At 37.2% G+C, this 24,632-nt stretch overlaps 1 protein-coding gene and 1 long non-coding RNA gene across 8 annotated transcripts; one reads left to right on the top strand and one right to left on the bottom strand.

The window, feature by feature from the left end:
• Positions 1 to 46: 46 nt before the first annotated feature.
• On the bottom strand, positions 47 to 24,261 carry hao2 (hydroxyacid oxidase 2 (long chain)). 7 transcript variants are annotated; one of them, NM_001430913.1, is given in 9 exon segments: positions 47 to 674; positions 768 to 837; positions 2,606 to 2,764; positions 3,025 to 3,246; positions 15,060 to 15,343; positions 18,222 to 18,373; positions 18,904 to 19,056; positions 22,782 to 22,848; positions 24,128 to 24,261. In NM_001430913.1, coding segments are annotated over 7 exon segments (1,074 nt in total). In that variant the 5' UTR covers positions 19,035 to 19,056; positions 22,782 to 22,848; positions 24,128 to 24,261; the 3' UTR covers positions 47 to 618.
• On the top strand, positions 7,873 to 11,247 carry LOC147842340 (uncharacterized). Its single transcript, XR_015944795.1, has 5 exons — positions 7,873 to 7,947; positions 8,621 to 8,733; positions 8,915 to 9,083; positions 9,639 to 9,737; positions 10,089 to 11,247. It is a non-coding gene; the product is annotated as an uncharacterized LOC147842340 (long non-coding RNA).
• Positions 24,262 to 24,632: the final 371 nt, after the last annotated feature.

Below are 24,632 nucleotides of genomic sequence, written 5' to 3'. Positions count from 1 at the left end.
GTGCCCATTTTTTTTCTAGCTAACCTCATACAAAAAGATGACAATAGAAAGAGCATAGTATTTATTGTAAAGTAAATAATATAACTTAAAATATTAACACACAGTCAGTTAAAGAATTACATGTTGTTTAATTTTGCCACACTTGTTATTTTAACCAAATATTAACTGGATGTTCAGTATTTATTAAAACCGATCACTTAGCTTATTAATAAGAAGCTTTTCTTTTAGCATATGCATTGATCAAACTTTTATCTTGTGTATGGCTGCTTTATAGATAAATTAGAAGTGATTTATTCATAATCATGAATTAAATTGTACCTAATACCAATTCTATTTTGTTATTTACTGTTGTGAAGCTGATTTGAAGCAATCTGTAATGAGTGAAGGTTTTAAGATAATTCACTCTTGATTCTCTCAATAAAAATAGTGTGGGGATTTCCCTTTTCTGTTCTTGATGCTTACTGAAAAACAAGTATTAAAACCATCAATACACTGTTAACAATTGTAGATATGCTATTCTTGCGACTAAAAGCAACAGAGTTTTCTTGTGTACATTTAGTAATAGTATATGGATCTTTGTAGTGTTAAAGTAGAAATTATTATAGTCCATTTTGCTTCTCAAAGTCTGGAGAACTGAATGAGGTTCCTGTTGATCTCAGCAACATTTCTGCAGCCTAGAAGAAGGAGATGCAATTCAGGGTCAGACTGAGTCAAAATGTGACCCCATTTATTTAAGTCGTTTAATGCATATTTTCCAGCAGACTGACCTGCCAACACCATGGATAAGCGAAACTCATCATGTAGAATATTTAAGATTTCTTTCACTCCATCCTCCCCCTGGACAGAATAGATTGCATATCAACATTTTATCTGCACCAAATGTCACATATTTGTGACTCTAGACCATAAAACAAGTCATAAGTGTCCATTTTTTAAAATGAGATTTATAAATACCATATGAAATGACAATATTTGGCTTAAAACCTGGAATCTGAGGATTTTAAAATAAAATAAAATGCCTTTACTAATCAAAATGTGTTTTTAAATATATATTTAGAGTAGGAACTTTATAAAATGTCTTCATGGAATACAATCTTTAATCATAAAAAATATGGATAATTATGAGTATTTTTGGCTTTTATAAAATAAAATTTTGCAGTCTAGGGTCACATCTGACAAAACACTCACTGGACACTTTATTGGGTACACCTTACTAGTATTAAGTTGGACCACTTTTGCCCCCAGAACTGCTTTAATCCTTCGTGACCTTGATTTAACAAGATGAAAATGCTGAAAATATTCATTTTTTGGTCTATATTGACATGATAGCATCATGCAGTTGCTGCAATCTTCTGTTCCACCACATTCCAAAGGTGCTCTATTGGATTGAAATCTGGTGACTGTGGACACAGCTTTCATAAAGGGATGGACATGCAACAATACTCAGGTAGGCTGTGGCGTTGACATAATGCTCAATTGGTACTAACGGGCCCAAAGTGTGCCAAGAAAATATCCTTCACACCAATAAACCACCACCACTAGCCTGAAGTGTTGATACAAGTCAGGATGGATCTATGCTTTCATGTTGCTGATGCCCTAATCTGACACTACCATCTGCAGAAATCAAGACTTATCAGACCAGGCAACATTTTTCCAATCTTCTATTGGCCAATTTTGGTGAGTCTGTGTGAATTGTAGCCTCTGTTCTTAGCTGACAGGAGTGGCACCCAGTGTGGTCTTCTGCTGCTGTAGCCCATGTTGTGCACTCAGAGATGCTCTTCTTGGTTGTATTGTATGGTTGTTTGAGTTATTGTTGCCTTTCTATCAGGTCGAACCAGTCTGGCCATTCTCCTCTGACCTCTGGCATCATTTGCGCCTACAGAACTGTCGCTCACTGGATATTTTCTCTTTTCCTGACCATTCTCTGTAAATCTAAAGATAATTGTGTGGGAAATTGCCAGTAGATCAGCAGTTTCTGAAATACTCAGACCAGCTCGTCTGGCACCAACAACCATGACACATTCCAAGTCACTTAAATCACCTTTCTTCCCTATTCTGATGCTCGGTTTGAATTACAGCAGATCATCTATGTCTACATGCATAAATTCACTGAGTTGCTGCCATGTGATTGGCCTAGAAATTTGCAATAGGTGTACATAATAAAGTGGCCGGCGAGTGTATATTAATAGCAAATTTAAGGGTTAGTTCACACACAAAAACAATTTAGAATCTTCAGAAAATTAATATGGAAAATAGTGTGACTCTAGTCACTCTTTATTGAAAAATACATTTTATTTTTATAGCTGATTTCTACATGGAATTGTAGATATTTAGTCAACAAAAACTTGATTTTTGAAATTCTAAATCATTAACATTGGTGCATAAAATTAAATTGCATTGTTATTTTTCTGAGCTTAAACGTTTTGAGTTATTGGATCTTCGGCGACAGGACAGAAAGTGTAATAAAAATTCTTTCTTTTGTGTCCTAATGTCTTACGGTTTGGGATGATATGAAAGTTTTTTTCGTTTTTAGGTAGACTAACTCTTTAAAAACAGGCTTAAACAGACTGATGCACATTTTCAGTCCACTGATTTCCACAGTTACCTTGTAAGCGAGGCCCCAGATTGCCGGCCTGCCAATAAACACACATCTGGCTCCCAAGGCTATGGCCTTCAGCACGTCATTGCCTGTACGGATCCCTCCGTCCATGTAGACCTCGACCCGGCCCTGCACTGTGTCCACTATCTCAGGCAGACAATCTATCTGTGTGACATGGAAGGTCAAGATGTCTGGATAGTGGGAGTTATATCAAAACATATGCAGACACACTGATAGACACTTTCCCACAGCAGCAAACTACAGCTGCTAGTCCTGTACTTGAGTCACACACATTCTGATTACTTACTGGATTAACATACCCATTTGAAAAAGACTCACGACTGTATTCTCAGTGAAGTTCTTGAATGTTTATGGAACCATACTAGTGGTCTGTCATTGCAAACACTGGTCGTGGAGTCCCTTACCGTTGCAGGCCCTCCATCCAGTTGCCGGCCACCATGATTAGACACAATTATGCCCTGGACGCCATGCTCTACAGCCAGCTCTGCGTCCTCTTTAGTGAGGATGCCCTTGATGATGATAGGCAGCCGTGTCAGAGACTGGAGCCAGCAAACATCCTTCCAGCTGATCGATGGGTCCAGAGTATTAGCTGGGATCCCGTATTCCTCCTGGGCTTCTGTTTGCTCCTGTAGAGAGAACATAAATGAGTCCAAAATGTTTTTAGAAAGTAACAGGTAATATTGATTCATTCATTTTCTTTTCGGCTTAGTCCCTTTAATAATCAGAGGTCGCCACAGAGGAATGAACCGCTAACTTACATAGCTTATATTTTACGCAGCAGATGCCCTTCCAGCTGCAACCCATCACTGGGAAACCCCCATACACTCTCATTCACACCCATACACTATGAACAATTTAGCTTACCAAATTCACCTATACCACATGTCTTTGGACTGTGGTTGAAGCTGGAGCACCCGGAGGAAACCCATGCAAACACAGGCAGAACATGCAATTTCCACACAGAAATACAAACTGACTCAGCCGGGGCTTGAACCAGCGACCTGCTGTGAGGCGACAGCGCTAACCACTGCACCACCACGCCGCTCTAACAGGTAATATATTATAATTTTTTTTTACTCGTAGTAATGTACAATAATGCAATAAACATTCCGTACACTAAAGCAAACAAATAATAGCATTTGCTAGTTGTTATTGAATAGTAAAAAAAATCTATATTATATCATAAATTATATCATAAATATCATCATTATTTGTTAAATTAATTTAAAAACTATTGTATAATAATGTTGTATCATAAACTGTCTTGTATTGAAAGTTTAATTATAAAATGCAAATATAATAAGTGTTGGGGGTAATGCAATACAATTAATGCAAGTTATGTAATAGTATTACATTTTTAAGTAACAAGTAAAGTAAGGCACTACTTTTAAAAGTTAAGTAATAATAGAGTTTCTTTTCTGAAAATGTATCGTGAGTTACTTTTTGCTACTTTTGTATCGTGAGTTACTTTTTGGTTTAATTAATTAGCTTAAACAATAAATTGCTGAATTCAAAATGAAAAGAGTCACAATGAATTATGCAGTCAATGAGAGAACGTGTTCATTGTTTTGAATGCACTGAAGAAAAGGATAAGGGGATTGTCTCAATGGACAGTGATTTTATTCAAGACAAATAAGCAGCAAACACATTGCTTTCAACTTTCAGTAATCTGTATATACGGCATGTATAGTGCTGGGGTCAGGAAGTTCTCAGATAACAATATCCTAAAATATTATTTGAATGTTATTTAAAAGATAAATAAGGGTTTTACAGTACATTGTTAATTGCAGAGCTCCTATATTTAAAAAAAAAAAACAAGAAGAAAAAAACAAGTTCTGAAAGAGATCAAGACTCAGATAGGTAATAAAAAGTAAATCAAAAGTAATGCATTACTTACCATAAAAAGTAAACAAGTAAAGGAGTAACTCAACATTATAATACATTACTTTCAAAAGTAACTTTCTCCAACGCTGATAATAACAGTCATTGAGCTCTATAAATGTTTCATAAACAGTCCAAAAACTGTCCTCTCTTAAACCTCCTTTGTCAGACCATGTTTAAAACCTTTTCATAATAAAGTTAAAGGTGCTATATAATGTCAATCTGGATATACCTAGTTGAATATGATAGTTGTCTATACCATAGTTGAATAATAAGACTTTATTACTTTAGTGTTTTTGGAACAATGTGGTAGTCACGCACCGACTTCTTATTTATCAGGGGTTGCCACAGTGAAATGAGCCACAAACTACTCTGGCATATGTTTTACACAGTGGATGCCCTTCCAGCTGCAACCCAGTACTGGGAGACACCCATGCACACTTATATACTATGGCCAATTTAGTTAATCAATTCCCCTATCGCACCTGGAGGAAACCCATGCCAACATGGGGAGAACATGCAAACTCCAAACAGAAACACCAACTCAAACCAGCAACCTTCCAAGGCCACAATGCTAACCACTGAGCCTACTTGCATAAATATAGCATCATTTTTGTGACATTGTACAACAGTTATATGTATATATTTACCGTACTGTGAGGGTTGGGCTTAAGTTTGGGGTAGACCTTAATAAAATACTGTTTACTGGGTAATTTAATAAATGATACGAGTTTATTACTGCTTTTACACTGTGAAGGTTGGGGTAGATGTTAATAAAATGTATTTAATTCAAATTTTATGGGTATTGTAATACATAATCTAAACTATATGATAACAATAATATTAATTCCTCACATCTATATAGCGCTTTTCTGGGCACTCAAAGCGCTTTACACACATTGAGGGGAATCTCCTCATCCTCCACCAGTGTGCAGCATCCACTTGGATTAGGCGACGGCAGCCATACTGCACCAGACTGCACACCAGCTGATTGGTGGAGAGGAGACAGAGTGATGAAGACAGTGATGATATGGGGGTGGTCAGGAGGCCATGATGGACAGAGGCCATTGGGCAGATTTGGCCAGGATGCCAGGGTTAAACCCCTACTCTTTTTCCAAGGATATCCTGGGATTTTTAACGAGCACAGAGAGTCGGACCTCGGTTTAACGTCTCATCCGAAAGATAGAATGGTTCACTTGTTGCAAAAATGTTTTCAATTATTTTCTTAAATTCATGAATGAAAATATACAATTACAATCAGGAGATCAATATAAGAGAGATACAAGAGAGGGAAAATACAAGTGACATTAACAGCAGGTAATGTCACCTGTAAATAAACAGGGGAAAAATAAACAGGGGGGCTAATAATTCTGACTTCAACTGTAATAACAAAAATCGGACACATTTTTTGTTGTTGCACATACAGAAGGATTTAAGCAGTCAACTTCAATCAGAAAATGTGGAAAACAAAAATTCCTAACAAAATAAAAAAGATAAAGTCTTCAGATTCATGTGCAAAATCTATGTAATAATAAATAATTTATTTTAAACTTAAAGATAGGAGGAGTGTTTAAATAATAATGCAAGTCAAACCAAAACTTCACACATTCACACATACAAAATAAAAGTTTTACAGTTTCATCATCCTTACCACAAACTGGAGAACGACTCGGAATATCAACATATTTGTAAATAAATGAGATTTTTATTGCAGTATTTTAAAATGCCTTTATTTTTATTAGGAAGAAAGTATTTATAAGGCAACAACCAAGCTTTTCTCCAGTCTACATTATTAACTAATGCAACCCAACAGAATCTGCCTCACAGAACAATACGATGACTTTGCTGAGCAATTAAATGGATCTGTTCATTCATTCATTTCCTTTTCGATTTATTCCCTTTATTAATCAGGGGTCGCCACAGTGGAATGAACCGCCAACTTATCCAGAATGTTTTACTCAGCGGATGCCCTTCCAGCTGCAACCCATTACTGGGAAACATGCATACATTCTCATTTACACACACACACTCGTACACTACGGCCAGTTTAGTTGATCAATTCCCCTAAAGCGCATGTGATTGGACTGTGACCCAGCCGGGACTTGAATCAGTGACCTTCTTGCTGTGAGGTGACTGTGCTACCCACTGTGCCACCGTGATGCATAAATGATTATGTTTATTATTTTAATGTATTGTATATGACTATTGCCCAGATGCATTACACCAGTGGGGATATCTCTACGAACAGTATTATAATCTCTGAAGTGAGTAGGAAAGTCACGAACAGTCATAAAGCGTTCATAACACAGTAAGTTCTCCAAATCATCAAGTACAGAAAATAATCACTTGTAACAACAACTGCTGGCTGCTGGGATTGACGTCATTTTTGGAAGGCGCGTGCTGCTGGCTCTGACGTCACTCTCGGAACACGCGCGGGTTCTTTTAAACCGTCATTTCTCTGTCGGATTATCAAACTTACATTCCACTTTACTGCTGTTTACATTGTTTCCCAGCGCGCGATGGCGAAGACGATTGCGAGAACTGCGAGGTCCATCGCGGCCCAGATAAACGAGTGCTGCTCCTACATACACAGCCAATACCAGCAGCTGCAGGCCTTCCGCCGACAAGTCAAACGGAGGACCAGACCCAAGCACTGGGACTGGATAGAAGACTTCGAGCTCGAGCACGAGCTGCGCTTCCCCACCCGCGGGCCCCGGAGCCTGCTGAAGCTGCGGAACCTGCAGCACTTCCTGCGGGAAACCGAGCAGAACTGGTGGGACTTTCGGCCTCCGCGGGTGCCCGGGAGACCGCACCGCGTGTTGCGGATAAACCTCCGGGACCGGCCGATCAAAGCCCTGCTGAGCACCGAGCTTTTCCCTCCGAAGCCCGTAGACCGCACCGAGAGACACTACTGCCGGAAACTGCTGCTGATGGAGCGGCCGCTGGAGATCAGCTTACCGGCAGACATACTGGAGGAGATCCGTGCGCTGGAGCATCTGGAGGAGGAGCAGGGGCTACCGCCACACCTGCACTGCTCATCCGGTCAGGAGGACTATTATTCCGCGGATGAAGAGTGAACTTTAATAAAGCACACTGTAAAAAGTTCTTCAATGGTGTTGTCCATAGGAATTAATTTTAAAAAGTATATTTCTTCCAATAAATTGATTACCTTTCCATTTTGAATTAATTTAAGTTTTACATAAGTAAAAATTGTGATTGTTTTTGTAACTTATTATTACCCATCAAAAAATTGTGTTTTACTGACCTTCAAAATAAATTGCTTCTACAAAACTCTATTTAAGTGTTTATATCCAAAGTAAAACTTCACGACCCGCCCACATGACGCAGCACGCATGCAGAGCAACGACATCGTTGCTCATACCTGTACCGGACCAGTTTCGACGTTCTGTGGAGTTTTTGAGGGCTTTATACAACGTGCAACACATGTAAGTAACTATTTACATTGCATAAAGTTAGGTTTTAGCCGACTGAGCACGCATTTATTCCACTGTATAATGTAAACAAGTCGCCTTTCATGACAGTAACGGTTAAGTTTGTCAGTTTTGCAAGCGCCAGGCGGCCTTACCGAAAGTACGGAATTTAACATTAATCTTAAAACAACTATCGCAAACGTAGGATCGAAATATGTTAGATATATTGCCAGATTATGTTTCTACTTTGTTTTGTGTACTTTTACAAAAAAACATTGTCATTTTGTTTGTCTAGTATAGCTTTGGTGAATGTGAATTATTCTGTCTCAAATCATTCGTCTTAAATGTTATGCCTCTTTCCGAATTAGCTAGCAGAACACCACTAGCATGGGCTATCTTACTCGTACATGTGTCAGTTATAAGTTAACGGCTAAGTTTGTAGTCACAAATGTATTTCCTGCTTGATTGAAAAAGATGAGGACATTATATTTTTACCACCTATCTCTGCAATGTATCATAAAAATTGTTAAAGGTTTAACTTTATCTTTTGATAATTTGTTTGAAATATTTTAATTTGCCTTAAATCATTTGTTCAATTTAAAAGATTAAATGTTTATTTGCATTGCAATATTATCAATGATCCTGATGTTTACCTAAACTCTTCTTTTAATTTGTGTTGCTTTTTTAGAGAGATGTCAGAAGCATAAATGACATGATGGCTAGGACATATAGCTGGGGGAGAATGGAAGTGGTTGTCCAGAGCCCAGATGTGCAAAAATTAAAGAAAGATGGCCTGCCCAGGTAAATGATTTATCAATGACATGCTGCTTGGCAAATAATGGTAGACACACTTTTTGCTGAACACATACTGAAAATTTTACCTCACATGTTTTATGGAGGATTTCATTACATAGGAATAAAAGGTTGCCAATTCTTTACACATTTGGTTCCAAATAACAGACAAACAATTGATGTATTACAGATAAATGAAGAATTCCACAGGTGTACTGGTGTTCCACTAGAATCGGTTTTTATGTCCCAGCTGGACAAATACACTCCAAAACTTCTTGACCTGTTTAGTGCGAAGGGTGCAGCGACTGGTGAAAACATCAATTGGAGTTATTGGAACTGATACAGATAAGGCAAACATGGTAACAATGTGGCTGATGCATGTTTATGCAATAAGTACTTTATTTACTCATCTTGCCTAATAGGTAAATAGTGCAAAACAAAGTCATTAATTTTAAGGGTAAATATAAAAAAAGCGTGTGTGTGTGTGTCTCTGTCTCTGTGTCTGTGTATATGTATGTGCGTATGTGTATATATATATATATATATATATATATATATATATATATATATATATATATATATATATATATATATATTTATATATATATATATATATATATATGTGTGTGTTATTTGTGTATATATGTATATGTGCGTGTCTGTCTGTGTGTGTGTGTGTGTGTATATATGTATGTATGTATGTATGTGTGTGTGCATATATATATATATATATATATATATATATATATATATATATATATATATATATATATATAGATAGATAGATAGATAGATAGATAGATAGAGTTGAACTCGAATAGGTTGTACAGAACCACACTGATAATGACATTTTACGTTTGTAGTTATATTGCCTGCAATATTCAGTTTTTTCATTATTCACTTACCAACTATAGGATTCAAGTACCTCTGTGGTGAGGAAGAGAGACGTGGCTCTGAGATGCCTCATTGAATACATGGGAGAGAGTGGGCAAAAGCTGATCTCTGACTACTATGTAAGTATTGTTTAAAAAGCATAGTTTGACTTTTTTGGGAAAGGCACACATTCCTCAGATATCAATCCTATGTCTGACTGAATTATAGTACAAAGATGGAGCTCTGTCAAACATTCGAAACACTTCTACAAACATCTAAATGAATATGCAGGAACCAGGGTCCCAAGTTAACCTTTTGGACTTTTAGTTGCTTGTTGACTTGATTTAAAAAATAATGTCATTTTTAACTGCAGATTCACAAAAGTAAAATCCTTGTTTTACATTATGCAAAAATCATAATCATCTGACAATATAACTGTCAGAATGGCTTTTTCAGTTTTGCCACTTATTGTTCTGTTTATTCTCATACAGGGAAAAACAGAGAGCAGTGTCTATGAAGACTTGAAAATGCGCAATATGCAGATATATGTCTGCCGTGTTCCAGATGTGGTGGGCATCATCATTGAGGGCATCCCTGTGCTTACTCATCTTGGAAACCACGCCAGGGCTATGAACTTGCAGTATCCACCACAACTCAGCAAAACATTTCAGGTATTTCAAAGACATTTTGTGGGACTTGACACACTGCGTCCAAAGTCTTCCTCCTGATTCATGACACAAAAACTTCTGAGTTAGTTAATTAGTTGCCGCTCAGAGGTTCTGTTTCTTTGCTTCATCACTTTTGTTCAATGAACAGTTTGACTTGGAACAATGTGGTAGTCACGCACCGACTTCTTCAGTTTCTGGATAAGTCTGCAGCAAATATGGGCATTTGATTTGCTTTTGTATATATGGGGCAAAGTTTGTTTTGTTATGTCAAATGCTGAGATCAGAGGCACTTTATTTTTTTTTATTTCAATGTTGTAGTACATATGAAAATGTACTGTACTGTGTACACAACAGGCATCAGTTGGACACCTCAAACCCCCATGAGGATCCACACACACACACACACAAACACACACACGCTCAGTTTTAATGGGTAAAGTTTAGAAGGGATACAGCTGCAGATACTCGCATCATTCATTCATTTTCCTTCAGCTTAGTCCTTCATTTATCAGGGGTTGCCACAGCGAAATGAGCCACCAACTACTCTGGCATATGTTTTACACAGTGGATGCCCTTCCAGCTGCAACCCAGTACTGGGAGACACCCATACACACTTATATACTATGGCCAATTTAGTTCATCAATTCCCCTATCGCACCTGGAGGAAACCCATGCCAACATGGGGGGAACATGCAAACTCCAAACAGAAACACCAACTGACCCAGCCAAGACTCAAACCAGCAACCTTCCAAGGCCACAATGCTAACCACTGAGCCTACTTGCATACAAATAGCATCATTTTTGTGACATTGTACAACAATTATATGTATATATTTACCGTACTGTGAGGGTTGGGCTTAAGTTTGGGGTAGACCTTAATAAAATACTGTTTACTGGGTAATTTAATAAATGATTCGAGTATATTACTGCTTTTACACTGTGAAGGTTGGGGTAGATGTTAATAAAATGTATTTAATTCAAATTTTATGGGTATTGTAATACATAATCTAAACTATATGATAACAATAATATTAATTCCTCACATCTATATAGCGCTTTTCTGGGCACTCAAAGCGCTTTACACACATTGAGGGGAATCTCCTCATCCTCCACCAGTGTGCAGCATCCACTTGGATTAGGCGACGGCAGCCATACTGCATCAGACTGCACACCAGCTGATTGGTGGAGAGGAGACAGAGTGATGAAGACAGTGATGATATGGGGATGGTCAGGAGGCCATGATGGACAGAGGCCATTGGGCAGATTTGGCCAGGATGCCAGGGTTAAACCCCTACTCTTTTTCCAAGGATATCCTGGGATTTTTAACGAGCACAGAGAGTCGGACCTCGGTTTAACGTCTCATCCGAAAGATAGAATGGTTCACTTGTTGCAAAAATGTTTTCAATTATTTTCTTAAATTCATGAATGAAAATATACAATTACAATCAGGAGATCAATATAAGAGAGATACAAGAGAGGGAAAATACAAGTGACATTAACAGCAGGTAATGTCACCTGTAAATAAACAGGGGAAAAATAAACAGGGGGGCTAATAATTCTGACTTCAACTGTAATAACAAAAATCGGACACATTTTTTGTTGTTGCACATACAGAAGGATTTAAGCAGTCAACTTCAATCAGAAAATGTGGAAAACAAAAATTCCTAACAAAATAAAAAAGATAAAGTCTTCAGATTCATGTGCAAAATCTATGTAATAATAAATAATTTATTTTAAACTTAAAGATAGGAGGAGTGTTTAAATAATATTGCAAGTCAAACCAAAACTTCACACATACAAAATAAAAGTTTTACAGTTTCATCATCCTTACCACAAACTGGAGAACGACTCGGAATATCAACATATTTTTAAATAAATGAGATTTTTATTGCAGTATTTTAAAATGCCTTTATTTTTATTAGGAAGAAAGTATTTATAAGGCAACAACCAAGCTTTTCTCCAGTCTACATTATTAACTAATGCAACCCAACAGAATCTGCCTCACAGAACAATACGACGACTTTGCTGAGGAATTAAATGGATCTGTTCATTCATTCATTTCCTTTTCGATTTATTCCCTTTATTAATCAGGGGTCGCCACAGTGGAATGAACCGCCAACTTATCCAGAATGTTTTACTCAGCGGATGCCCTTCTAGCTGCAACCCATTACTGGGAAACATGCATACATTCTTATTTACACACACACACTCGTACACTACGGCCAGTTTAGTTGATCAATTCCCCTAAAGCGCATGTGATTGGACTGTGACCCAGCCGGGACTTGAATCAGTGACCTTCTTGCTGTGAGGTGATTGTGCTTCCCACTGTGCCACCGTGATGCATAAATGATTATGTTTATTATTTTAATGTATTGTATATGACTATTGCCCAGATGCATTACACCAGTGGGGATATCTCTACGAACAGTATTATAATCTCTGAAGTGAGTAGGAAAGTCACGAACAGTCATAAAGCGTTCATAACACAGTAAGTTCTCCAAATCATCAAGTACAGAAAATAATCACTTGTAACAACAACTGCTGGCTGCTGGGATTGACGTCATTTTTGGAAGGCGCGTGCTGCTGGCTCTGACGTCACTCTCGGAACACGCGCGGGTTCTTTTAAACCGTCATTTCTCTGTCGGATTATCAAACTTACATTCCACTTTACTGCTGTTTACACTGTTTCCCAGCGCGCGATGGCGAAGAAGATTGCGAGAACTGCGAGGTCCATCGCGGCCCAGATAAACGAGTGCTGCTCCTACATCCACAGCAAATACCAGCAGCTGCAGGCCTTCCGCCGACAAGTCAAACGGAGGACCAGACCCAAGCACTGGGACTGGATAGAAGACTTCGAGCTCGAGCACGAGCTGCGCTTCCCCACCCGCGGGCCCCGGAGCCTGCTGAAGCTGCGGAACCTGCAGCACTTCCTGCGGGAAACCGAGCAGAACTGGTGGGACTTTCGGCCTCCACGGGTGCCCGGGAGACCGCACCGCGTGTTGCGGATTAACCTCCGGGACCGGCCGATCAAAGCCCTGCTGAGCACCGAGCTTTTCCCTCCGAAGCCCGTAGACCGCACCGAGAGACACTACTGCCGGAAACTGCTGCTGATGGAGCGGCCGCTGGAGATCAGCTTACCGGCAGACATACTGGAGGAGATCCGTGCGCTGGAGCATCTGGAGGAGGAGCAGGGGCTACCGCCACACCTGCACTGCTCATCCGGTCAGGAGGACTATTATTCCGCGGATGAAGAGTGAACTTTAATAAAGCACACAGTAATTATACTGTCTCAAACACCATTATTCCCCTTTTCCAGTATAAATTCTGTGATTGTAAAATTCTGCTGAAAAACAGGCCAATCGGAACAAAACACTAACTGTAGGATCATTGATATGTATACGCACAAGCAGCATTAGAATGGCCACAACAATTCCTAATGAGATTACAACAATTATACTATTTTCAGCTTATTTTACCTTTTGGCATCGCTATGACAACTAATAAAATGGTGTGGAGGTGGTGTCGGTTATAATAACTCTCCTGAAACCCTTTTCTGATCTTTCTGAATGAACTGCCAACTACATCCATACAGCCCGCAGTAGAAAAAAACAAGCCACTACCATTGTTTTCTCATTTAATGTCCTGTTTCTCTAGTAACTGCATCACAGCTTCCAGTTCTTAATGAACAGTATTCACTTTATTCTCCACTGACGAGTGGGCGCTGCCATTTGAATCTTTTTGTTTCGCAACTTCCGGTCACATTCACTTCCATTCATTTTTTGACGTTAAAAACTGCTCATTACGCTGCTTGATGTTGCAATTTGATATTTTCTTATTACATTATTCTACTTGGTCTGTGTAGTCATGCAAACATTTGTTTGTAGAGCAAGTAGTTTGATCATTTTCTGCCGTTTATTATTTCTAGTCATTTCTCCCATAGGCAACTGAATTGGAAGTTCTTAGACAATCGTGAAAACAGGCGCACTTCCGCATTTCAGAATAAGGTCAATAATGCAGGCAGCCATACATAGCCATGGAGTATGCAATCTTATCTGTGTAAAGTTCATCAGGATGCAAAAAAAGAAAGATTATAAGTTTATTCAGTGCTACAAAGAATTCTGATATCTTGTACATAGTGAAATATCCAATGTGTATTAATTTCTGCCTGTATTTATTTTTCTTAAAACGGTGGTTATTAATTTATTCACAACATTTAATTCAGGAGCAGTAATAGAGGAGATTCAGATACTTAACGATAACTCATTCACTTCTTCTCCACATCAGTTGAAATTATTTGACAAGGCATATACTAAGTTTTTTCAAATATGTTTTTGGACAACTGAAATATGGATTATTTTGTATGGGCATTTCAGAGTACATCATGCGATGTGAGCATCAGAGCAGAGCTCATTAATATTCATAACCCTTACAAGTAAGGTTAAAACTTAGCTTTTTTTACTTTAGGTAAACCTTCTAGGATCTAAATGGGCTTGTAAAACCATTTCTGGAGTTTTTTTTTGCAGTCATCTAAGTGCTCAACCCTGTTCCTGGGGATCTACCTTCCTGGAAACACACCTGAACCAATTAATTAGGTCCTGAACAGTGCTTGATATTAAAAGGCAGGTGTGTTTGATATGGGTTGCAACTGAAATCTGCAGAAAGGTAGGTCTCCAGGAACAGGGTTGGTCACCCATGTTCTACAGTATGTACAGAAGATATCAGCGATTAATTTAAATGTAATGTATCAATGCATTCTAGGGCACTTTCAAGCTCAAAAATCAAAAATTGCTTTACCTGGAACATCCCCTCAAAGTTCTTGACCTTCAGGTGTGGTGGTAGCTTGAACTGGTTGCGTATATCATTGCGACGTTTGCCAGTGTAAGGCACGTCTACTGTAAGCACCAGAGCCTTATAGCCAAGAGCCTCCACTCTGTGTACAATCTGCTCCGAAAGCTTCCGGTCGCGGTACAAGTACAGCTGGAACCAGCGGTAGCCGTTGGGTGCTGCTGCTGCGATCTCCTCCACTGAACATGTGGCGTAAGTGCTGGCTATATAACATGTGTTCAACGCCTCAGTAGCTAGGAATCAAAAGTAGAGCAAAAGGGAGAAATAAGACCCAAAGAGGATAACCTAGTGTAAGGATCCAAAATATCAGACACTGAGAACTGTTATGGAATTTCATGAGACAAGATGCAATGTTCCAATGCATTTTCTAATCTGAGAAGTGATGAAGAAACCAACTGTTCCACTGTTCTATTCAAATCACTGTTGACAATGCAAACACAGGCTGGAGAAACAGAGCTACTCTACAGCAGGGGGTAATGCGAAGAAGTCACCCTTCTCCTTCCACCTAAACCCCCCTTCTTGACCCTTATGTTACCTTCTGATCAGAGGACATTTCACATAAAATTTTCAAGGTTTTAACATGGTGTATCTTGCAGCACTATATTCATGTTGGGTATCATTTTAAATGTCTCTGTGTGATTGGTAAAGTGGTCTTAATTTTACAGTAATATTTCACTGGTATGTGTTGATTTGGTTTTTGACTTCTTTAAGACCTTGATAAGATGCTCTCCATCCTAAGAGATGGTTAAGTGCTCAAATTCACCAGGCCAGGGTTTCTGTGACACTTCTATTGTCTTGAATTTATGGCTGTTTGTTTTGACTTGAGTATATAAGGTAACATGTGGGATAGGACAGGGGGAGATCTTGTAAAAAGACACCCCATTGCAGCATCTCTGAGACTTACGCCTGTTTCACACCGCAAGCGTCAGCGGCGCGTGAGCAGCGCGTGTGTTTTCGGCGTCCATGCTAACAGATTAGAGCTTTCATACCGCACGCAGCAGCAGCGCGTCAGAGCGAGGCGTGAGCGTCGCCGAAGCAGCAGTGCAGCGATAGTTTCGGCGCTGGGTCTATTTTTGACGCGCTGCTCACGCTCAATTAAAGTGACAGTGCATTGAGAATGACCAAAACACATTGAATGACAGTAAAAACTAACAATTTTACCCAATAAATGCGTTAATAATGTCAAATGGTTTATATATAGTCATTCAAATGAACTTAAAACGATTAAAAACGGCAACAAACATTTATTAAGGCCCGAACTACAAAACCAAATGTAAAACTATTTTACTATCAGTTTTGCTTAAGTTGCACACTAGTGTTGTAGGAGAGGGGAAATGGAATATTTACGGGATTTGTAGTCCATAGCGAAGTGTATTGTGGGTAGTGTAGTGCGACACACATGCTGGATTATGTGAGCTCGCTGTGTTCTGTGCAGCTAGCAGAGCAAGAAAGTTTTAATCGGCTTTGTTTTATGTTCACTCGAGTTATTCCTACCGGGAGCTGTTTGCACTGTGAATCTGACAACACGAAAATAAGTAAAAGAATGGCATGCATTAATTACTTTTGTCCGTCTCATCATCTGCACGAGCATGAATTAACGAGCTGTTATTCTGCCGCTGGACATCACTGAAGCGGAGAAATTAACACTAGTTTGATCATGTATAAATATCATTATAACTATATTGTATAAATATGATTATAACTAGGTCTACAGCAACCTGATAATCAAAAAACAAATGACATGATATCACAGGCGATTGTCTTCTGACTGTAGACAATTCTCATATAAGTTAGCTTTAGAAGCATACAGTACTATTTGATCTATAAAATTTGTAAAATAAACATTTGCAGGTTAATGAAACAGCATAGGAGGGGCCTTGGTACAGATGAAAAGTTTAAAAAGTGTATTTGTATATAGAGGGGTAACTAGATAGAATAGACAGAGATAAGTTGATCTCAGCAGCAGCTGCCGAAGAGCTGCGTGCTGCAGACACAGCTGGTGTGAAAGGCAAACGCCTGCGTGCTGCTACTGCTCGACATACGCGCTGCTCACGCTCTGCTCACGCGCCGCTGACGCTTGCGGTGTGAAACAGGCGTTATGCTGCAATGTACTTCTCTGGTCAGGTATGCATCTATAATTCTTTGATTTATCTTTGATTAATGGATGTTATATTGTTAGTCTCATCTCTGAATTGGCTTCATGATGATTTATTATGTAATTGGCAGAATACAATTTCACCTGACAAATAAAATGTTAAGTTTTGATTAATTCTGGAGTTTTGCGAATTCATTGTATCCAGTAGATTAGAGGAGTCTTCATTACCTTTATTGTATGGCATAATTAAATTGATTAATAGGCACATTTGATAATACGTAGCCATAGAGAGCCTATAACATGTAGACCTTTTAGTCATTCAACCACTGGAAGTAGCAAGTTGTATGGGCTTGGCTAAGGATCTGTTTTTTTAAGACTAGGTAAGCGTTACTGCGACCAGCTTATTCAAATATAGTTAATCCTGCATCCTCTGACTATTTTCAGAGTGTCGACATATTGTCCGTGAGAAGATGCGCAAACCCGGGGCGTGGAACTCTGAGCGACATAGGTCCCTAATGAACGTACAATTAGAATATCGGACCTCAGAAAATATCAAAACTCTAAATTAAATCATAAATGATGAATGTGATCCGTTCTTACAATTAAAAATACAATCTAAATTTTAGGATCATTGAAATTGGAGTCAGATTGAATTCGGAGCTAAAAACTAATATAAATAAATTCTAATAAATAATAAAATTCTTTTCAGAAGCACTAGAAAAGGCTTACATGCATAAACCTTCGACCATGCTGTTAGTTTCGTCATTGGGCTAATAGATGGACTCCTACACTAGCAAACCTAAACCTATTGCTGGAATAGCCACTGTCCTGCAGATTTTAGCTCTAATCCTAATTAAAACCAGCATTTTCCATTCAAGCGTGTTTGAGCTGGTAAAAGCCAAAATTTGTCCCTCCAGGACTGGAGTAGAAGTTTTTAAACAAGTTTCCATCTATTAGATGAAGTGCTGCAAAACACATGAACCGATGTCAATAAATGACTTGAGTCCTGCTCTTACCTCTGGCAGTGGCCAGTTCTCCCTCATGCCAGGCCAGGCAGTGGAAAGCTGTGGGTGCAATTCCAACAGGAAAGCTTATTTCCCGTCCCAGCACAGAGGTCCGAGTGTCATTGATCGACACGTCACGCAAGATCCGTGGCCTCAAGCGAATCCTAAAAAAGATGAAATAGGATTAGATTTAACATTTTAAGGAGTGCAAAACTGCTTGATTTATAACTTTACCAGTCACGTTTCCATTTGTTTCAAACCATGAAAAGATAAAAAACAAACAGCAAGTTTTGGGGTATTGTGATGCATATGCACTCAGTAGTCACTTTATTACATACACTAGTTTAACTGCTTGTTAATGCAAATCTCTAATAATAAAAATCAAAACAGCGTTCATTTAGCCATGTAGATGTGGACAGAGTATCAGAGCCAGAAAGAAATATGCACACCTTATAATCTAAGCTGCATGAATTTAGTGCCTGAAATGTCTAACATTCCACACTATTTGGTTAAAATAAGTGTGTATTCTTCCAGGTGTTTAATGCGCTTTTTCTTTTTGGACTTTTCAGTGTGCTCTCTCTGCTTCAACTATTTCATATAAAAATGCAAAAATAGTGCACAAGTAAGCAGTTTGAGAAACAGTTTTTTCGTGGCTGTTTATGCTGTTTCAGATTCATTTACTGTGGTGTGCTACCTTTTATAGGCCTGCAAGTTGTCATCTCGGGTGCAACATTCATCAGCTCCAGCTTCGTAATAGTCCCATGTAGACTTTGAGAGGTGCTGCTTCGCATATTCCTCAAAATCATCCAGACATACCATAGTCATTTCTGCACAGACACCTTCTTCTCTACAAACACACACCATAGAGAAATTAGTATATGAAGTATACAACTGATTTACACAAACAAACAAACAGACAGACAGACAGAAAGACAGACAGACGACAGACAAACCTTAAATAAGTTTAAGATCATTACTTATATGAATATTCATCCTTACCTACTTTCTCAATTATTACAGATAAATTAATACAAAATATTTCCATTATTTTTTAAAGTCTATTTTTAGACTAGTACATGAGAAATACATTTAATAAAGTGCAGCAACTAGGATTTATTTTATCAATCCCCTTTAGATATTCTTGTGACTTTTGTCCAAAAAAAAAAAATTAAAACAAAGCAAAAAAAAAAGATTGTTCTTAAGATTATTTTTTAAAATGTGTGTGTGTGTGAATGTATGTATATGTATATTTATTATGTATGTATATGTATATTTATTCTCTATATTGTTCTATATAGTTTTACACTTGTGCATTAACAATATATTGGCAAACATGCATTATTTTGTTTTGTTCCCTTCAGTCATCACTTTTATCAACTAACTCTAATTTGAGTATTAATCGTATTACTGTAGGTTAGGTTGGGGTACAAGTTTAGTGCAAACTTACATCTACTATGGTGAGTAGAATCTAAATAAAGCATTAGCAGATAATAAGCAGACAGACACTAATGCTCTGAAGACATCAAGTTATGAAGTTACATATAGGCAATAGAATGTCTAAAAGGGACTATCAAAATAAAGTGAAACAAAAGCTGCATTTAAAAACCATTACAGAAATATTTTAATGCACAACATACATTCATTCACAGAGAGAAACAGAATATTCAGGTTTAAGCATGTAATTTTTCATGTTTACATTACATTTCATATTTTAAATAGTATTATTTTTACAAGTTCTACTTGGAAATTACAAACAAGAGGCCAGTTTTACCTTTTCTGGTGATTTAGACAAATTTAGGTCACAGCACAGTGGACTGCTCTGGTGTTTTCAGCCAACTATCGTTGGCAGTCAAAAGCCTGATTAACATAAAAGACTGAAGCAAGAGGATGGAATCACAAGTGGGTTGGAATTAACTTTTGAACTCTAACTTTTGGCCTGCATAAGACACTGAATTACCTTACTGTGAAAATATGATTGCCAAGTGCAACAACGACGTGAACTATACTGTAATTTCACTCTAATGCTTGTTTGAAATGTCCTAAATTTGTTAATAAACATTTTAAAACTTTAATGTACTACTACCACTAAGTTAATAATTAAAGCACAACACCAGATCTGTTCTTGTAGTCATTAGAAACTCTTGACCTATGGACTCAGTCCAGGACTGTTTTAAAAAGACTGAAGCAACCCAGTGTTTACTCATCTGTAACGCAAACTCTGGAAAAAACCTATAACAACCATATTCTTTTTGCTATTAAAAATTGCACTACATCTTAACTAAATTTCAGAAAACTGGTATGAAACCAGCCTGTTTGTGATGCAACTAAAAACGAACGTTTTATGACCTAGCAAGTAGGGACTGGTATTGATGTTTAGTGTGTTTGCAATGTTTGCAAATGTGCTGACTGGCTGCACTGACCACAGACTATAACTGCACGTACACATGTGTTGCCACTGATCTCTATGTGTGATACAACGACATGCTTTGGGTAACTAACTAGAACTTAAACTTGTTTTGGAACAAGCCAAGGCTGAGTAAATCATGACAGAATTTTTATTTTTGGGATGAACTATCCCTTTAAAAAATGAGAACCTGATTTTCCAAAGAAATAAACTGTTAAAAAAATTTCCTTAACTCAAAAGAGATAAATGCTTTTTTGAAGACAATGCTACATAATAAATGCAAGTGGATTCAGCCATTTAATCATATTTGTGGCATATATTTCGAAGGCATCTCACAAGCTACAAAAAAAAAAAAAGAAAAAAAAGACATTCCATTTTATGTACATTTTGTCTCAAAGTGTCATTCACTGTAAAAATACTGAAAGAGCAAATGTAATTAATCAACTTATAAAGTGTTATAGAAGTGTTGACATATGAGCAGGGCCAGACGGAATCTGTGGACGTTTTTTGCTATTTCTGCTGAGAATTTTGGTAAAAATCTGGTATTTCTGCAGAATTATTTTGGGAGTAATCAGCGGAGTATCATAACTAAAACCTTAATATATTAAATAAAAAGTAATAAATTACTGAATAAAAACTGAATGAGTTTAGATTTACACATTTACTCAAGTAAATAAACAGAATTAATAATGGGCTAAAAATCTGCAGAAATCTGTGGAAAATCTGCGGAATTCTGCGCGTGCAGATTCTGTGTGGGCCTACATATGAGCAAATGAGCAGATTTGATATATGGTTGGAAATGACAAATGTACATATTATGATTAAATTTTAATTTTCCACCAAAATTTGCACATATGTAGAATGCTAAATTAAATAGTGAAATACATTGCCATTTTACACATTGCATATTATATTTCAAAATGAATTTAAATACTGATATGCTTCCATACCATGAGGCCACAGAAGAGGATTTATAAATTGTAGTGTACAAAATGAGTGATACTGGCAGGCTACATGGCAATATAAACATAGCAAATATACCACGTCCAAATCCTATTCATAGACCATATTCATACATAGCACATAACATACTTATTCAGACAGTATTATAGAGTCTTGAGTTACTTGCTATTAAATGAATCTGCTATTAAGTATTATGACTTGCTACCACTTTCTGGCAGTTCAACTATCTATATTGTTTATTATTTATTTATCAAAGACTGGTCTAAACCACCAAGGTACAATTTAAAAGACAGCTTAAATGTAAATACCCTAATTGAAAGTATACTTAGATAGGCCACTGAGTTTTTTTTTGTTAACATAGTACACACATCTTTTAAATTTGATTAATCAAAGAACAATCCACAAACTTTTTAATCAGCACAACTGTTATATAAAAAGCAATAAAAAGTGTACTTTAACTTACATTACACAACATATATATTTTAATGGTTTATTGAGCAAAAACATTTTCCAAATCTGGTCAATTATATTAGGACAGAAATGTATTAATGCCTCAAAATTTCCACAAAAAATTTAAATGTTTACTTAAAGAAAGTGAAGGAAGACAATAATCCTTTATGTCTCTGCTAAAAAGTTAAATGCTCAATACTAACAAGTTCATCAGCCAAATAATACAAACATTAAGTGTACTTGAAGTATGTGAGTGTTACATTTGTCACTGCAAGTGTTACTGACAGTAAGCGTTAAACAAGGCCTAAAGATAACAAAACCTTGAGTCAACAAAACAGTTCCCCTTAAATAAAAACAGATGCAGACTGACACTTTCTTATGTATCCACTAAACTAATCAACAAACAAATGTTATTAAAATGCTGTTTGAACGTCCTTATGTAATTGTTCTTTATCCATTCATTAAATTGTACACAAGGCAGACTTTCATTACTGGAAATAATTCACATTATAAAAGGGAAATCAATTAATAAAGCAGCAAAATTTCGTTTCAACCAAACTGCATTTGGCTCAGTCAGTCACACATGCTTCTCTGACCTATTTTGACTCTTTACTCTGCAACCATCAACCACAGTTTAGTTCACACATGAACTAGCCTTTGATTGTGGCATCCGCACGTTGATTAGTTGTTTCCGGCCGATGTGCTCAATAAGTTACTTCTTTGGTTGTTGAATTAGCAAACTGCTAATCACTTACCTGCTAGAGCTCAGTAAGTTCATTCTTTTATGGCGCTCCATCTCTGTATGTGAAAAATGGACACCGTCTAGAAAGAAGCATTTCACAAGATCAGCTCACTTATTTTTTAGTGCAGTTATATGTTGTTGTTTTAATAATTCGTATTGTAGTATAAAACAAATGGTTTCTAAAACAAAAAAGACCACTAGGTGGCGAAAGTTAGCAAGTAAAAATATTTTAAAAGAACTTTTTGAACATGATGATAAAACACACAACCATTGTTTACAATTAATAATCCAGCAGCACCTACCAAGTCTTTTTAAATAACCGATAAACTAAATTAGCAGCTTATAAAATAGAATATGCGCAAGAAATGTCTATTTAAAATGAAATCTGTATAAAAGTTGTCTAAAATGTATCCACTGACAGTGATTTAAATCCCCACCATTTAGAGGTACAGTCCCAGAGAAGCTGTTTAAGCTGTGAGCTCGTATTAGGCATTTACCAAACATTCAGAAGAATGCATATCTAAAACTGGATATCAAAATGATAATGTCTTAAATGTGCTTGTCTTTTTTAGGGACATTAAAGTATCTTTTTCAGCACTAGTTCTGGAAGTAATAAATATTAAATAACTAGTTTTCCACGAAGTAAAACTAAGTGCATGCAAATCAGACAAAAGGACATAAAGGTAAAAATGTAATGGATTTAATAAGAAGAACTACAATCGTATGAAATGGTGTGAACAACTCAAATGCAATTAAAAATGAAACAAACAAAACAAAAAAAAACACGGAAATATAAATCTATACATTTAAAAAAAAACACACAACAATTTAAATATGTTGGCTGTACATAAAGAAAAAATACGTCAAATATTCATATATCTACAAAAATATTTAGAGGGATCAGCGAAAGAGACCGACCATTGATTACATCATTTGAGTGGGCGGGGCTAAAGGTCTGTTTTGATTCGCTTTGTCACGTCAAACTCTCTGATTGATGGAACTTTCTGTGTGTGCAGCATTATGGGTAATGTAGTTTATCTATACAAATTTCGCCATTAAACACGCTTTAGTAGACAATAAGTTGAACAGTTGAAGAAAAAAAACAATTGCCTTAACTACCTGAGAGCTCACAAAAATTCTGTCTCCATCAGTTACTTTTAAACATTTAAAACTAGAGCTTTCTCCCAGAACCTAACCTGAAGTCAGTGGGCACCCTTGGATACACAAGCTTAAAGGCACACCTTTTTAAAAGGTACATATTAGTACCATAAGTGTACTATCCAATGTTAACATATTATGAACCTTTAGCTTTTGGACGTACTCCTGTGTGTATGTGTGTGTTGTTGCTGTATGTCTTACCTTGTCACTGAATATCTTGATTTGCTTCTGAGGTCTGTGTTTTCCTGCCACATGTGTTCAGGTAGGACTGTACAACAGCAGCTCATTCACACACAGTCACTAAGCTCTACAGTCAGCACTAGCCTGGACTTCACATTGTACAGGAGTGAAAAGGGGGCCAGAAACAACTTTCTGTTTCAATTGTGTGCTTAGAGTGAGGGTCACAGGCATGTCATCAGTGCTCTCGTGTGTGTGTTCTGTGTTCCTTTGGTACAATTTTGCAGCATTTTGTAGAATTTGGTCTTCGAAAAATATGCTACACTGGTGGATATGATGACAAATTTCTTGTGTTGATAAGCATCAAGAGACTGTAAAGATAAGAGTCTCCAAGATAAAGTGAAACGTTTTGGACAATGTATAATTTTAGCTGTTGTGACAGTTACATTACATTTTTAAAATTGTATTTAAAATTATTTTGTTACAATTTTTGATTTTTAATTAGGATCAACATAACAAATACATGTAT

This window comes from Danio rerio, chromosome 9 (assembly GCF_052040795.2).
Source record: "Danio rerio strain M-AB ecotype USA chromosome 9, GRCz13ab, whole genome shotgun sequence".
Taxonomy (NCBI): domain Eukaryota; kingdom Metazoa; phylum Chordata; class Actinopteri; order Cypriniformes; family Danionidae; genus Danio; species Danio rerio.
This window is presented reverse-complemented; position numbering and strand designations above follow the sequence as displayed.

Excerpts from the sequence above, each read along its gene's own strand:
- hao2 (XM_087266231.1), bottom strand. The coding sequence starts at position 22,822 with ATGGAGCGCCATAAAAGAATGAACTTACTGAGCTCTAGCAG. Across the intron at positions 18,374-18,903 it reads AACTTGCAGGCCTATAAAAG|GATTCGCTTGAGGCCACGGA; the intron begins GTAGCACACCAC and ends CATCTTTTTTAG. Across the intron at positions 2,765-3,024 it reads TGGATGGAGGGCCTGCAACG|ATAGATTGTCTGCCTGAGAT; the intron begins GTAAGGGACTCC and ends CATGTCACACAG.